Source organism: Aphelocoma coerulescens, chromosome 1A, assembly GCF_041296385.1.
Source record: "Aphelocoma coerulescens isolate FSJ_1873_10779 chromosome 1A, UR_Acoe_1.0, whole genome shotgun sequence".
Classification (NCBI taxonomy): domain Eukaryota; kingdom Metazoa; phylum Chordata; class Aves; order Passeriformes; family Corvidae; genus Aphelocoma; species Aphelocoma coerulescens.
This window is the reverse complement of record NC_091014.1, coordinates 1,644,278-1,656,323: the sequence shown is the minus strand read 5'-3', so window position 1 is coordinate 1,656,323 and position 12,046 is coordinate 1,644,278. Positions and strand designations below refer to the sequence as shown.

General features: G+C 61.3%; 1 protein-coding gene across 2 annotated transcripts in view; it reads left to right on the top strand.

Annotated features, from left to right (window-relative positions):
• The window catches only part of SHANK3 (SH3 and multiple ankyrin repeat domains 3), a 154,491-nt gene that overhangs the window by 50,488 nt on the left and 91,957 nt on the right, over window positions 1–12,046 (top strand). For both annotated transcript variants that reach the window (XM_069033593.1, XM_069033601.1), the window contains exon 11: window positions 8,152–8,342. In XM_069033593.1, the coding sequence (XP_068889694.1) occupies window positions 8,152–8,342 (191 nt within the window). The remainder of the gene's footprint in view (window positions 1–8,151; window positions 8,343–12,046) is intronic.

Below are 12,046 nucleotides of genomic sequence, written 5' to 3'. Positions count from 1 at the left end.
CTGTTGGATTTAGGGAATGAGATAAATAGTGGGAATTCCCTCCGTGGGCGTTTCCAGGGGGGATCCGGAGGTTTGGATTTGTCCAGGAACAATTCCAGGTTTCCAGGTGGTGTTTGGAGTCAAATCCCATCTCTGGCAGTGTCCAAGGCCGGGCTGGAGAGGGCTTGGAGCAACCTGGGATAGGGAAAGGTGTCCATGGAGAACATCCTGGGAATGTTGGGGGAAAAATCCAGGGAATGTTGGGGGAAAAATCCAGGGAATGTTGGGGGAAAAATCCTGGAACCGTTGGGCAAATGGTCCTGGAAATTCTGGGCAAAGGATCCTGGGAATGTTGCAAGAATGATCCTGGGAATGTTGGGAGAACAATCCTGGGAATGTTGGGGAAGGGATCCCAGAAATTTTGGGAAAATGATCTCAAAACATTGGGCAAAGGATCCTGGAAAAGTTGGGGAAAAGATCCTGGAACCGTTGGGTAAATGGTCCTGGAAATTCTGGGCAAAGGATCCTGGGAATGTTGAGGAAGCCCTGGGGCTGAAGTCGGATCCCACCTGGAGATCAGCCCGCGGCCACCGGCAGCTCTGGGTGGCTCCTGGTGCCACCACGCCGATGCCACCTGCCCGATGCCACCTCCCTGATGCCACCACTCTGATACCATGACCTTGATGCCACCTCCCCGATGCCACCACCCCGATGCCACCTCCCCGATGCCACCTCCCTGACACCACCTTGACACCGGCTCCCTGATGGCATCACCCTGACACCACCACCTTGATGCCACCACCCTGATGTCACCTCCCCAGTGCCACCTCCTCGATGCCACGTCCCTGATGCCACCACTGTGACACCACCTCCCTGATGCCACCTCCTCGATGCCACCACCCTCATGTCACCTCCCCAGCGCCACCACCCTGATGCCACCTCCTCGATGCCACCTCCCTGACACCACTGGCCGGATGCCACCTCCCTGATGCCACTTCACTGACGCCACCTCCTCAATGCCACCTCCTCGATGGCACCGCCCTGACGCCACCACCCTGATGCCACCGCCCTGATGCCACCTCCCTGATGCCACCACCCTGATGCCGCCTTGACACCACCACCCCAATGCCACCAGCCCGATGCCACCGCCCTGATGCCACCACCCTGATGTCACCTCCCCGATGCCATCTCCCAGATGCCACCTCCCTGACACCACTGGTCTGATGCCACCACCCTGATGCCACCTCCTCGAAGGCACTGCCCTGACGCCACCACCGTGACACCACCACTGTGACACCACCTCCCCGATGCCACCTCCTCAATGCCATCTCCTCAATGCCACCACCCTGATGTCACCTCCCTGACACCACTGGCCGGATGCCACCTCCCTGATGCCACTTCACTGACACCACCTCCTCAATGCCACCTCCTCGATGGCACCGCCCTGACGCCACCACTGTGACACCACTTCCCTGATGCCACCTCCCTGATGTCACCTCCTCAATGCCACCACCCTGATGCCACCTTGACACCAGCTCCTCGATGCCACCTCCCCGATGCCACCAGCCCGATGCCACCAGCCCGATGCCACCGCCCTGATGCCACCGCCCTGATGTCACGTCCCCGATGCCATCTCCCAGATGCCACCTCCCTGACACCACTGGTCTGATGCCACCACCCTGATGCCACCTCCTCGATGCCACCTCCTCAATGGCACCACCCTGATGCCACCTCCTCAAAGCCACCGCCCCGATGCCACCACTCCGATGCCACCACCCTGATGCCACCACCGTGACGCCACCTCCTTGATGCCACCACTCTGATGCCACCTCCCCGGTGCCACCCTGATGCCACCAGGGCTGTGTCACTGCCCGGCTCCGGTGGCACATTTTGGGCCGTGTTCCCAGGCTGGCTCCATCTCGGGATTCCCACGTGCTGCGGTTTTTTTGGGAATGCGGATGTGGAATAACTGGGAATCAACGGCACTTCCCACACAAACATCCCTGGCTTCGGCATCGGCCACATCCGTCCTTCCCAGGGGATGGAATTGGGAATTCCGCCGAATTCCAAGGAAATCGGACTTGGGAATGGTTTTGCTCCAGGGATTTTCTGCGTCCTGCGGCTCTGAGGGTTCCTTCCCGAGCGGATCCCGCCGGGAAGATCCAGCACTGTGGGATCATGTCCTGGGAAAGAGCGGGCAGAAATTCTGGGAAAGAGGGTCAGAAATTCTGGGAAAAAGGATCAGAAATTCTGGAAAATGAGTCAAAAATCTCGGGAAAGAGGGGGCATAAATGCTGGGAAAGAGGGATCAGAAATCCTGGGAAAAAGGATCAGAAATCCGGGAGAAGATGGATCAGAAATTCTGGGAACAAGGATCAGAAATCCTGGAAAATTAGTAAAAAATCCTGAGAAAGAGGGTCAGAAATCCGGGAAAGAGGGGTCAGGAATCCTGGGAAAGAGGGGGCAGAAATGCTGGGCAAGAGGGGTCAAAAATCCTGGGAAAGAGGGGGCAGAAATCCCAGGAAACAGGGTCAGAAATTCTGGGAAAAAAGATCAGAAATCCTGGAAAGAGGTATCAGAAATCCTGGAAAAAAGGATCAGAAATCCGGGAAAAAATGGGTCAGAAATCTGGGAAAAAATGGGTCAGAAATGCTGGGAAGTGGGGCTGAAATCCTGGAAAAATGAGGCAAAAATCCTGGAAACAGGGATCAGAAATCCTGGGAAAGAGGGGTCAAAAATCCCGGGAAACAGGGTCAGAAATTCTGGAAAAAAAAGATCAGAAATCCTGGAAAGAGGCATCAGAAATCCTGGAAAAGATGGGTCAGAAATGCTGGGAAATGGGGCTGAAATCCTGGAAAAGGAGTCAAAAATCCTGGGAAAAAAAATCAGAAATCCTGGAAAAGATGGGTCAGAAATGCTGGGAAAGAGGGGTCAGGAATGGCTTCTGATCATTCCATCAACCCGGAAGGGTTTTCCCACTTCTGGATTCGGGATCGTTCCCAAATCCTTTGATGGACAGGCCGGGGAGGCTCCTGATGATCCCAAAGATTTGCTGGGAACATCGGGCTGGAAAACGGCTCCATGGAAAAAGCCCTGGAGGCTCCTGGATGGAGCCAGAGCTGGGTCCAAGTGCGGGGAAGGAGAATCCCGGGATAATCCAGGAATGGGATCCTGTCCCTGCGGAATGCTGGGAGCGGTGCCGGGTTCTTTGGGATAAGGAAAAGATGGAGAGATTCCGGAGAAAGACCTGGAATGATGGAGGGAGGAGGAAAATCTGGGAGCTGGGATTGCTCATCCCGGAGAAGGGAAAGCTCCGGGAATGTTCTTCCAGAGGAATTGCGTCCGGGTGTTCCACGGATACGGAGCCGCGTGCGGGAATTCAGGGATTTTCTCTGGTTTTCTGTGGGAATTCAGGGATTTTCCCGAATTCTGTGGGGGAATTCAGGGATTTTCTCTCATTTTCTATGGGAATTCAGGGATTTTCCCAAATTCTGTGTGGAAATTCAGGAATTTTCTCTCATTTTGTGTGGGAATTCAGGGATTTTCCCGAACTCTCTGTGGAAATTCAGGAATTTTCTCTCATTTTGTGTGGGAATTCAGGGATTTTCCCGAACTCTCTGTGGAAATTCAGGAATTTTCTCATTTTCTGAGGGAATTCAGGAATTTTCTCTCATTTTGTGTGGGAATTCAGGGATTTTCCCAAATTCTCGAGGCTGTTCCCTGTTTTTCCCTGGCAGCAGATCCCAAATCCCACCTGGCTGCCCCCTCCTGTCATGGAATTCTGGAGGGAAAAGGTCCCTCCTGATCCTCCTTTTTTCCAGGATGAGCCCCCCTGCTTCCTTCCAGATGCTCTTCCCAGGATTTCGGCTCCTTTCCCTGGGAAAGAGAGGTCAGAAATCCCGGAAAACAGGGTCAGAAATGCTGGGAAGGAGGAGTCAGAAATTCTGGGAATTCTGGGAATTCCCAAGGGAAGCGTTTCAACCAATCCTGGAATCTTTCAGCTGGAATTCACTTCTGATCATTCCCATGAAATCCCATCAAAATGAAAATATCCCGGGTTTTTTGGGGATTGTTGGATGCGTTGGAAGCGATTTTTGGGAATATCGTGGTCCGTTCATCCACCTGGGATGGGAATTCTCTGGAGGGTGTGCAGGGATTTATCCCAAGTTTATTCCCAAGGAAGTTTTTCCATCCTGGAACCGGACAATTCCCGATGGAAGCAGCACCAGGGTGCCCAAATCCACCCGGATGAATTCCATGGGCTGGAATTCCCTGGAATCCCATCAATCCCACCTCCGATTCCAACGGGATCAGGGAGATCCAGGACAAAAAATTCCATGGGAAGCAAAACCGAGGGTGGGAGGAAGGGCTGCTGCTCCTTCCCAGAATTCCCTTTTCCTTCGGAATCCCGTGGGAATCCCAGCGGGAGGACGCTGGCACTGAGTGAGGACAAATCTTGGATCCAACGGGAATTTGGGGAATCTCCTGGGCTGCTTAATCCTCGCGGTTGGTTTTATCCCTCATTCCGGCTGCTGCTCCGGAATCCGGCCGGGATGAGCTCCGGATTCACGGATCTGGGCTGGAGCCTCCTGGTGTGGGGCGATAAAGGGGATGGAGGAAAAGCTCCGCTGGAAAAATGCCCAGGAATTCACTCCCATGGAAAACATCCAAGCGGAGCTGGGCAGCTTTGCTCGTGGAATTTTTTTGCTCACGGAATTTTTTGCTCATGGAATTTTTTCCCCATGAAAAAGGCGCTCGGGCCTTGGCAGGGGCTGCCCAGAGAGGTTTGGAGTGCCCATCCCTGGAGGTGTCCAAGGAATTCCTGGAATTCCACTCGGGGCTCGGGGCTGGGATCGGGCCCGGCTTGGACTCGGTGCCCTTGGAATTGTTTTCCAAGCTCTGGAATTCTGGGATTTAGGGGGAAAGCTGCCGCGGGGTGCTGGGTGCAGCCGGGTGGCACTGGGTGGGGCACGGGTGGCGCTGGCACCGGGGCCGCTGAGTCTCGGCCCCCTCACCGCATTTAGGGATGCTCCAAGCAAACATTCCCGCAATTCCCACAATCCCTGCAATTCCCCCATTCCCAGAACTTCCTCATTCCTGCATTCCCGCCATTCCCCCATTCCCGCCATTCCCGCAATTCCCGCCATTCCCAAGGATAGCAATTCCAGGCAAGGCTTTGCGATGGGAACCTTGTGTCGCCTCTGTGGCGGTTTTTGGGGTCCCCATTCCTGCTTTTCCCCTGGTTTCCATGTGCTGGGATCCACTGGAATGGTCCCATCCCAAGGAATTCCATCCCTTTTCCGGCTCTCCCGAGGAGTCGGGATGCAGGAGGGGACAGCTCTGTCCCCACCGTGTCACCCTGGGGGGACAAAGGTGGGATTGGGGAGGAAAAATATGGAATTAGGGGGGGAAAGATGGAATTAGGGGGGGAAAGATGGAACTGGGGGGGGCAAATATGGGGCAGGGGGGCAAATATGGGGCAGGGGGAGCAAAGAGCGGCCGCAGGGGCAGCAGGAGGGACCCCGGGGCTGCGGCAATGCCGGGGGCGGTGCTGGGAGGGGCAGCAGGGGCAGCAGGAGGGACCCCTGGGCCGGGCACTGGCACTGTGGGCATCCCAAAGCGGGAATGGGATCCTTCAGGGACCCTCAGGGACCCTCAGGGACCCCCGGGCCGGGCACTGGCACCGTGGGCATCCCAAACCGGGAATGGGAACTGGGGACCCTTCAGGGACCCCCGGGCCGGGCATTGGCACCGTGGGCATCCCAAACCGGGAATGGGAACCGGAACCCCCAGGGACCCCCAGGCCGGGCATTGGCACCGTGGGCATCCCAAACCGGGAATGGGAACCGGGGACCCTTCAGGGACCCCCGGGCCGGGCATTGGCACCGTGGGCACCCCAAACCGGGAATGGGATCCGGGGACCCCAAGGAACCCTCAGGGACCTCCGGGCCGGGCATTGGCACTGTGGGCATCCCAAACTGGGAATGGGATCCGGAACCCTCAGGGACCCCCGGGCCAGGCATTGGCACCGTGGGCACCCCAAACCGGGAATGGGATCCGGGACCCTTCAGGGACCCCTGGGCCGGGCACTGGCACCGTGGGCACCCCAAACCGGGAATGGGAACTGGGGACCCTTCAGGGACCCTCAGGGACCCCCAGGCCGGGCATCGGCACCGTGGGCATCCCAAACCGGGAATGGGATCCAGAACCCCCAGGGACCCCCGGGCCGGGCACTGGCACCGTGGGCATCCCAAACCGGGAATGGGAACTGGGGACCCTTCAGGGATCCTCAGGGACCCCCAGGCCGGGCATTGGCACCGTGGGCACCCCAAACCGGGAATGGGATCCGGAACCCTCAGGGACCCTCAGGGACCCCCGGGCCGGGCATTGGCACCGTGGGCACCCCAAACCGGGAATGGGATCCGGGGACCCCCAGGGACCCTCAGGGACCCCCGGGCCGGGCATTGGCACCGTGGGCACCCCCGAACTGGGGTCGGGGCATCGTCCCCCAAACTGCCCCTGCTCGGTGACCCGGACCCCGAATGCCCCCGGCACCCTCGCCCCGCCCCCGTGCGCTGCGGCTCCGGGAATTGCCCATTCCCGGGCTGTTCCCATCCTTCCCTCCATCCTAATCCTCCGTGCTGTGCCCACCTCGTGCCCATCCCGTGCCCATCCCGCCCTCCATCCTCATCCCGCATCCTGTTCCCTCATCCTGCTCCCATCCCGTCCTTATCCTGTCCCTCCATCCCGCCCTGCATCCTGCCCTCATTCCTACCCCCACCCCACTCCCTTCTCCCCCCTCCCCGTGTCCTCCCCGCCCCGGGGCCGCTCCCTTCGCTGTCCCCGGTCCTGATCCCGCTCCCGCGTCCAATCCCGCACCCATTCACACTCCCGCACCCATTCCCGCTCTCTCTCCCGCACCCATTCCCTCTCCCGCACCCATTCCCTCTCCTGCACCCATTCTCCCTCTCTTTCCCGCACCCATTCCCTCTCCCGCACCCATTCCCACTCCTGCACCCATTCCCGCTCTCTCTCCCGCACCCACTCCCTCTCCCGCACCCATTCACTCTCCCACACCCATTCCCTCTCCCGCACCCATTCCCACTCCCACTCCCACACCCATTCCCTCTCCCGCACCCATTCCCGCTCTCTCTCCCGCACCCATTCCCATTCCCTCTCCCGCACCCATTCCCATTCCCTCTCCCGCACCCATTCCCTCCCTCTCCCGCACCCACTCCCTCTCCCGCACCCATTCCCTCTCCTTCACTCATTCCCTCTCCCGCACCCATTCCCACTCCCGCACCCATTCCCACTCCCGCACCCATTCCCCCTCTCTTTCCCGCACCCATTCTCTCTCCTGCACCCATTCCTGCTCCCACTCCCGCACCCATTCCCCCTCTCTCTCCCTCTCCCATTCCTGCTCCCACACCCATTCCCTCCTCCCGCACCCATTCCCTCTCCCTCTCCCGCACCCATTCCCGCTCTCTCTCCCACACCCGCTCTCTCTCCCGCACCCATTCCCTCTCCCGCACCCATTCCCTCTCCCGCACCCATTCACTCTCCCTCTCCCATTCACTCTCCCACACCCATTCCCACTCCCGCACCCATTCCCATTCCCACTCCCGCACCCGTTCCCTCTCTCTCCCGCACCCATTCCCGCTCTCTCTCCCGCACCCATTCCCGCCCCGGGGCAGCGCGGGCAGCGGCCGCCAGGGGGCGGCGCCGGCAGCGGGAGCAGCCCCGGCAGCGGCCCCGGCAGCGCCATCGGGGTCGGGGCCGCGCCGGCAGCGGGGGCGGCGGCGGCGGCGGCGGAGCGGGGGCGGGGGCGGCCGGTCCAGCTCCGTCCCCGCCCGCCGGGGGAGGAGCCGCGGGCTCCGGCCCCACCTGCCCCGGGCCATGGTGCGCCGGAGGGAGCGGAGCGGAGCTCGGGGCGGGCGGCGCCGAGGCGCCATGGAGCCGGCGGTGGCGGGCGGCGGCCGCCCCGCAGCCGGTGCCGCTCCAACCTCCGCCGCTGCCCGCGCCCGGGCGGCGCCGCCGGGGCCGCGCTGAGCCCCGCGGGGATCCCCCCCAGCCCCCCGCCGCCGCCCCGGCCATGGCGCAGCCCGCGGGGCGCGGCGGGGCGAGCCGCGAGCTGCCGGGCATCAGCACCGTAACCTACGTGTTCGTTTACAGCCCCGCCGGCCCCGCCGGGCCCCCCGCCGGCCCCGGTGCGGAACCCGCGCCCCACGCCGCGCCCGCTCCGCTGCGCGGGCCCAAGCGGAAGCTTTACAGCGCCGTGCCCGGCCGCAAGTTCATCGTGGTGAAGAGCTACGCGCCGCAGGGCGACGGCGAGATCCAGCTCAACCGCGGCGAGGCCGTCAAGGGTGAGTGGGGTCAGCGGGATGGACAGCGGGATGGACAGCGGGACACCGGGATGGAGACCGGGAGGGACACCGGGAGGGACACCGGGATGGACACCGGGATGGACACCGGGAGGGACACCCGGAGGGAGCGGCCGAGGAGGGCGGGAGGAGTCCCGGCTGCTGCCCCGCGGCCCGCGCTGGATGCGGCACTGGCGGAGCTGCGCTGGGATGGGGGGAGCGGGCGGCTGTGGGGTGAAGGGATTGGGGTGGCCACGATGGTCCCCAGCCCACCTGTGGGGCGGCGGTGCCTTGGGATGCCCTGCGCAGGTGTGGGGTTGAAGCTTTGTGGGGTCCCCAGCACACCACCTGTGGGGCTGAAGCACTGTGGGGTCTCCAGCCTGGCTGCAGGGCTGCAGCTTTTGGGGTGTCTGGTTTGGTTGTGGGGCTGCAGCTTTTGGGGTGTCCGGTTTGGTTGTGGGGATGCAGCTTTTTTGGGGTGTCTGGTTTGGTTGTGGGGCTTTTTGGGGTGTCCGGTTTGGTTGTGGGGCTGCAGCTTTTTGGGGTGTGCGGTTCGGTTGTGGGGCTGCAGCTTTTTTGGGGTGTCTGGTTTGGTTGTGGGGCTGCAGCTTTTGGGGTGTCCGGTTTGGTTGTAGGGATGCAGCTTTTTGGGGTGCCTGGTTTGGTTGTGGGGCTTTTTGGGGTGTCCGGTTTGGTTGTGGGGATGCAGCTTTTTTGGGGTGTCCAGTTTGGTTGTGGGGCTGCAGCTTTTTGGGGTGTCTGGTTTGGTTGTGGGGCTGCAGCTTTTTGGGGTCTCCAGCCCACCTGTGGGGCTGTGGTGTCTTGGGGTGTCTGCTCCACCTGTGGGTTCTCCAGTCTGGTTGTGGGGCTGCAGCTTTTTGGGGTCCCCAGCTCAGCTGTGGGGCTGCAGTTCTGTGGGGTCCCCTGGTTGGTTTTGGGGCTGCAGAACTGTGGGGTCTCCAACTCAGCTGTGGGGCTGCAGCTTTTTGGGGTCCCCTGCCCACCTGTGGGATTCCCAGCCTGGTTATGGGGCGGCAGCTTTGTGGGGTGTCCGGTTCTGTTGTGGGGCTGCAGCTCCGTGGGGTCCCCAGCCCACCTGTGGGGCTGCAGGGCTTTGGGATCCCTTACACAGTTGTGGGGTGGAAACACTGTGGGGTCCTGAGCCCATCTGTGGGGCCGCAGTGCCTTGGGGTTCCCAGCCTGGCTGTGGGGTCCCCAGTTCGGTTGTGGGGTTGCAGCTTTGTGGGATTCCCAGCCTGGCTGTGGGGTTGCAGTGTCTGACCCGCTTGTGGGGCTGCAGTGCCTTGGGGTGTCCGGCTTGGTTGTGGGGTTGCAGCTCTGTGGGGTGTCCAGGTCTCCTGTGTGCTCCCCAGCCTGGTTATGGGGTGGCAGCTCTGTGGGGTGTCCAGCCTGGCTGTGGGGCTGAGGCACTGCAGGGTCTCGAACTCACCTGTGGGGTGTCCAGCCCACCTGTGGGGCTGCAGCTTTTTGGGGTCTCCAGCTCAGCTGTGGGGCTGCAGCTCTGTGGGGTCTCCAGCTCAGCTGTGGGGTTGCAGCTCTGTGGGGTCTCCAGCTCAGCTGTGGGGTTGCAGCTCTGTGGGGTTCCCTGGTTGGTTTTGGGGCTGCAGCTCTGTGGGGTCTCCAGCCTGGCTGTGGGGTCTCCAGCTCAGCTGTGGGGCTGCAGCTCTGTGGGGTTCCCTGGTTGGTTGTGGGGCTGCAGCTCTGTGGGGTTCCCTGGTTGGTTGTGGGGCTGCAGCTCTGTGGGGTCTCCAGCTCAGCTGTGGGGTTGCTGCTTTTTGGGGTCCCCAGCCTGGCTGTGGGGTCCCCAGGTCGGTTGTGGGGCTGCAGCTTTGTGGGATTCCCAGCCTGGCTGTGGGGTTGCAGTGTCTTGGGGTCTCCAGCTCGGCTGTGGGGCTGCAGGGCTGTGGGGTTTCCATCCCGGTTTTGGGGCTGCAGCTCTGTGGGGTCCCCGACCCTTTGGTGAGGCTGGGGGGTCCCCAGCCTGGTTCTGGGGCTGCAGGGGTTTGGGGTCCCCAGCTCTTTTGTGGGGTCCCCAGCCCCATTTTGAGGCTGAAGCACTGGGGGTTCCCCAGGTTGGCTGTGGGGCTTTGGGGTCCTCAGTTCTGTTGTGGGGTCCCCAGCCTGGTTTTGGGGCCGCAGCTCTGTGGGGTCCCCAGCCTGCTTCTGGGGCTGCAGGGTTTGGGGTCCCCAGCTCTTTTGTGGGGTCCCCATCCCGGTTTTGGGGTTGCAGCTTTTGGGGTCTTCAGCCCGGTTATGGGGCTGCAGAGCTGGGGGCTCCCCAGCTCTTTTGTGGGGCTGTAGGATTTTGGGCTCCCCAGCTCTTTTGTGGGATCCCCAGCCCGGTTTTGGGGCCTCAGCTCTGTGGGGTCCCCAGGTTGGTTGTGGGGCTTTGGGCTCCCCACCCCTTTTGTGGGGCCACCGATCCCGGCCGGCGCCAGCTCCGGCTCCCTTCCCATTCCCGGCTTTCCCATTCCCGGCCGTGGCCTTGTGTCCTTGTCCCCCCCCCTCCCCCCCTCGTGCCCATCCCGCTCCCCTCCTCCGCCGGCGCTTCCCAAATCCCATTCCCAATCCCAAAGCTCCCGTTTTCCATCCCCCCTCACCCTGCGAGAGCATTCCCGGCGCGGCTTTTCCAGGCGCAGCTTCCAGAGCTTTTCATGGATAACGGCGGCGCTGCCGTTGCCTTGGGCTGGGAATTCTTAGGGAAGGTCGGAATTCCAGCTCCCGGCTTCCAGGGGGGAGGAAAAGCTTCCCTGCCAGCCGGAGAATTCCATAGTTTGGGTTTTTTTCCCGGAAAGTTTCGGGAGCTTCTCCTCCTCTCCCTCCTCCGCGATTTTTTTTGCGGATTCCTGGCACGACGCGGGGCTGGAGCCTCTGGAATGACGGGAAAGGGAGACAGGGAATATTCCCAGCCTGGAATTGCTGCTCCAGCATCCTCCGGCGGCTCCGACATTCCCGCTGCCGTTCCCATGGATTTGTTTTCCCTCCGGAGAGCGGGAGGCGCCTGGGAAGGGCCTGGGGTGAGGAATTCCATGGATGCGCTTGGAATTCAAGGGGTTTCATTTGGGATCTCGGGATGGGATGGGCATTGCTGGGATGCAGGTGTGGGATTCCAGGATCCGGGAAGGATCCCTGCCATCCCAAATGCTTTTCCCGCTGTTTTCCCTCCCCCTTTTCCCAGTTTTTCCCTCGTGCTGCCATGGAGTGGGTGGTCCTGGAGCCGCTGCCACAAAATCCTTGGGATTCACTTATTCATCCCAAATTCCCCTGGCATGTGATCTCCAGGGAAAAAGCAACTTGGGGGAAGAGGGGGGAGGAGGAGGGGGAGGGGGAGGATGTGGAGTGACCCCTCGGAGCAGGAATCGCTTCCCACTGGATCATTCCCGGTGTTTTGGGAGGATGAAGGAGTTCAAAGTGAATCCTTTCCCGCATGGAATCGCTCCAGGAGGCTGATTAATGGCTTTTTTGGGAATCTTGGCAGCTCCTGGCTGCGCTGGAACGCCGGGATGAGCCGAGGCGCCGCTGCTTTGTCATGTTCCATGGATTCCTGGGGCCTCGGGAAGCGGGGAAGGGCTGATTCCAGCCGGGAATAGCGGCTGGGGGAGGGGAAATCCCGGATCGAACCTGAGCCCCGAGCTTGGGGAGGGTCCGGAAAAGTTGGGAGAGGCTGGAATTGCAGGAATTCCAGC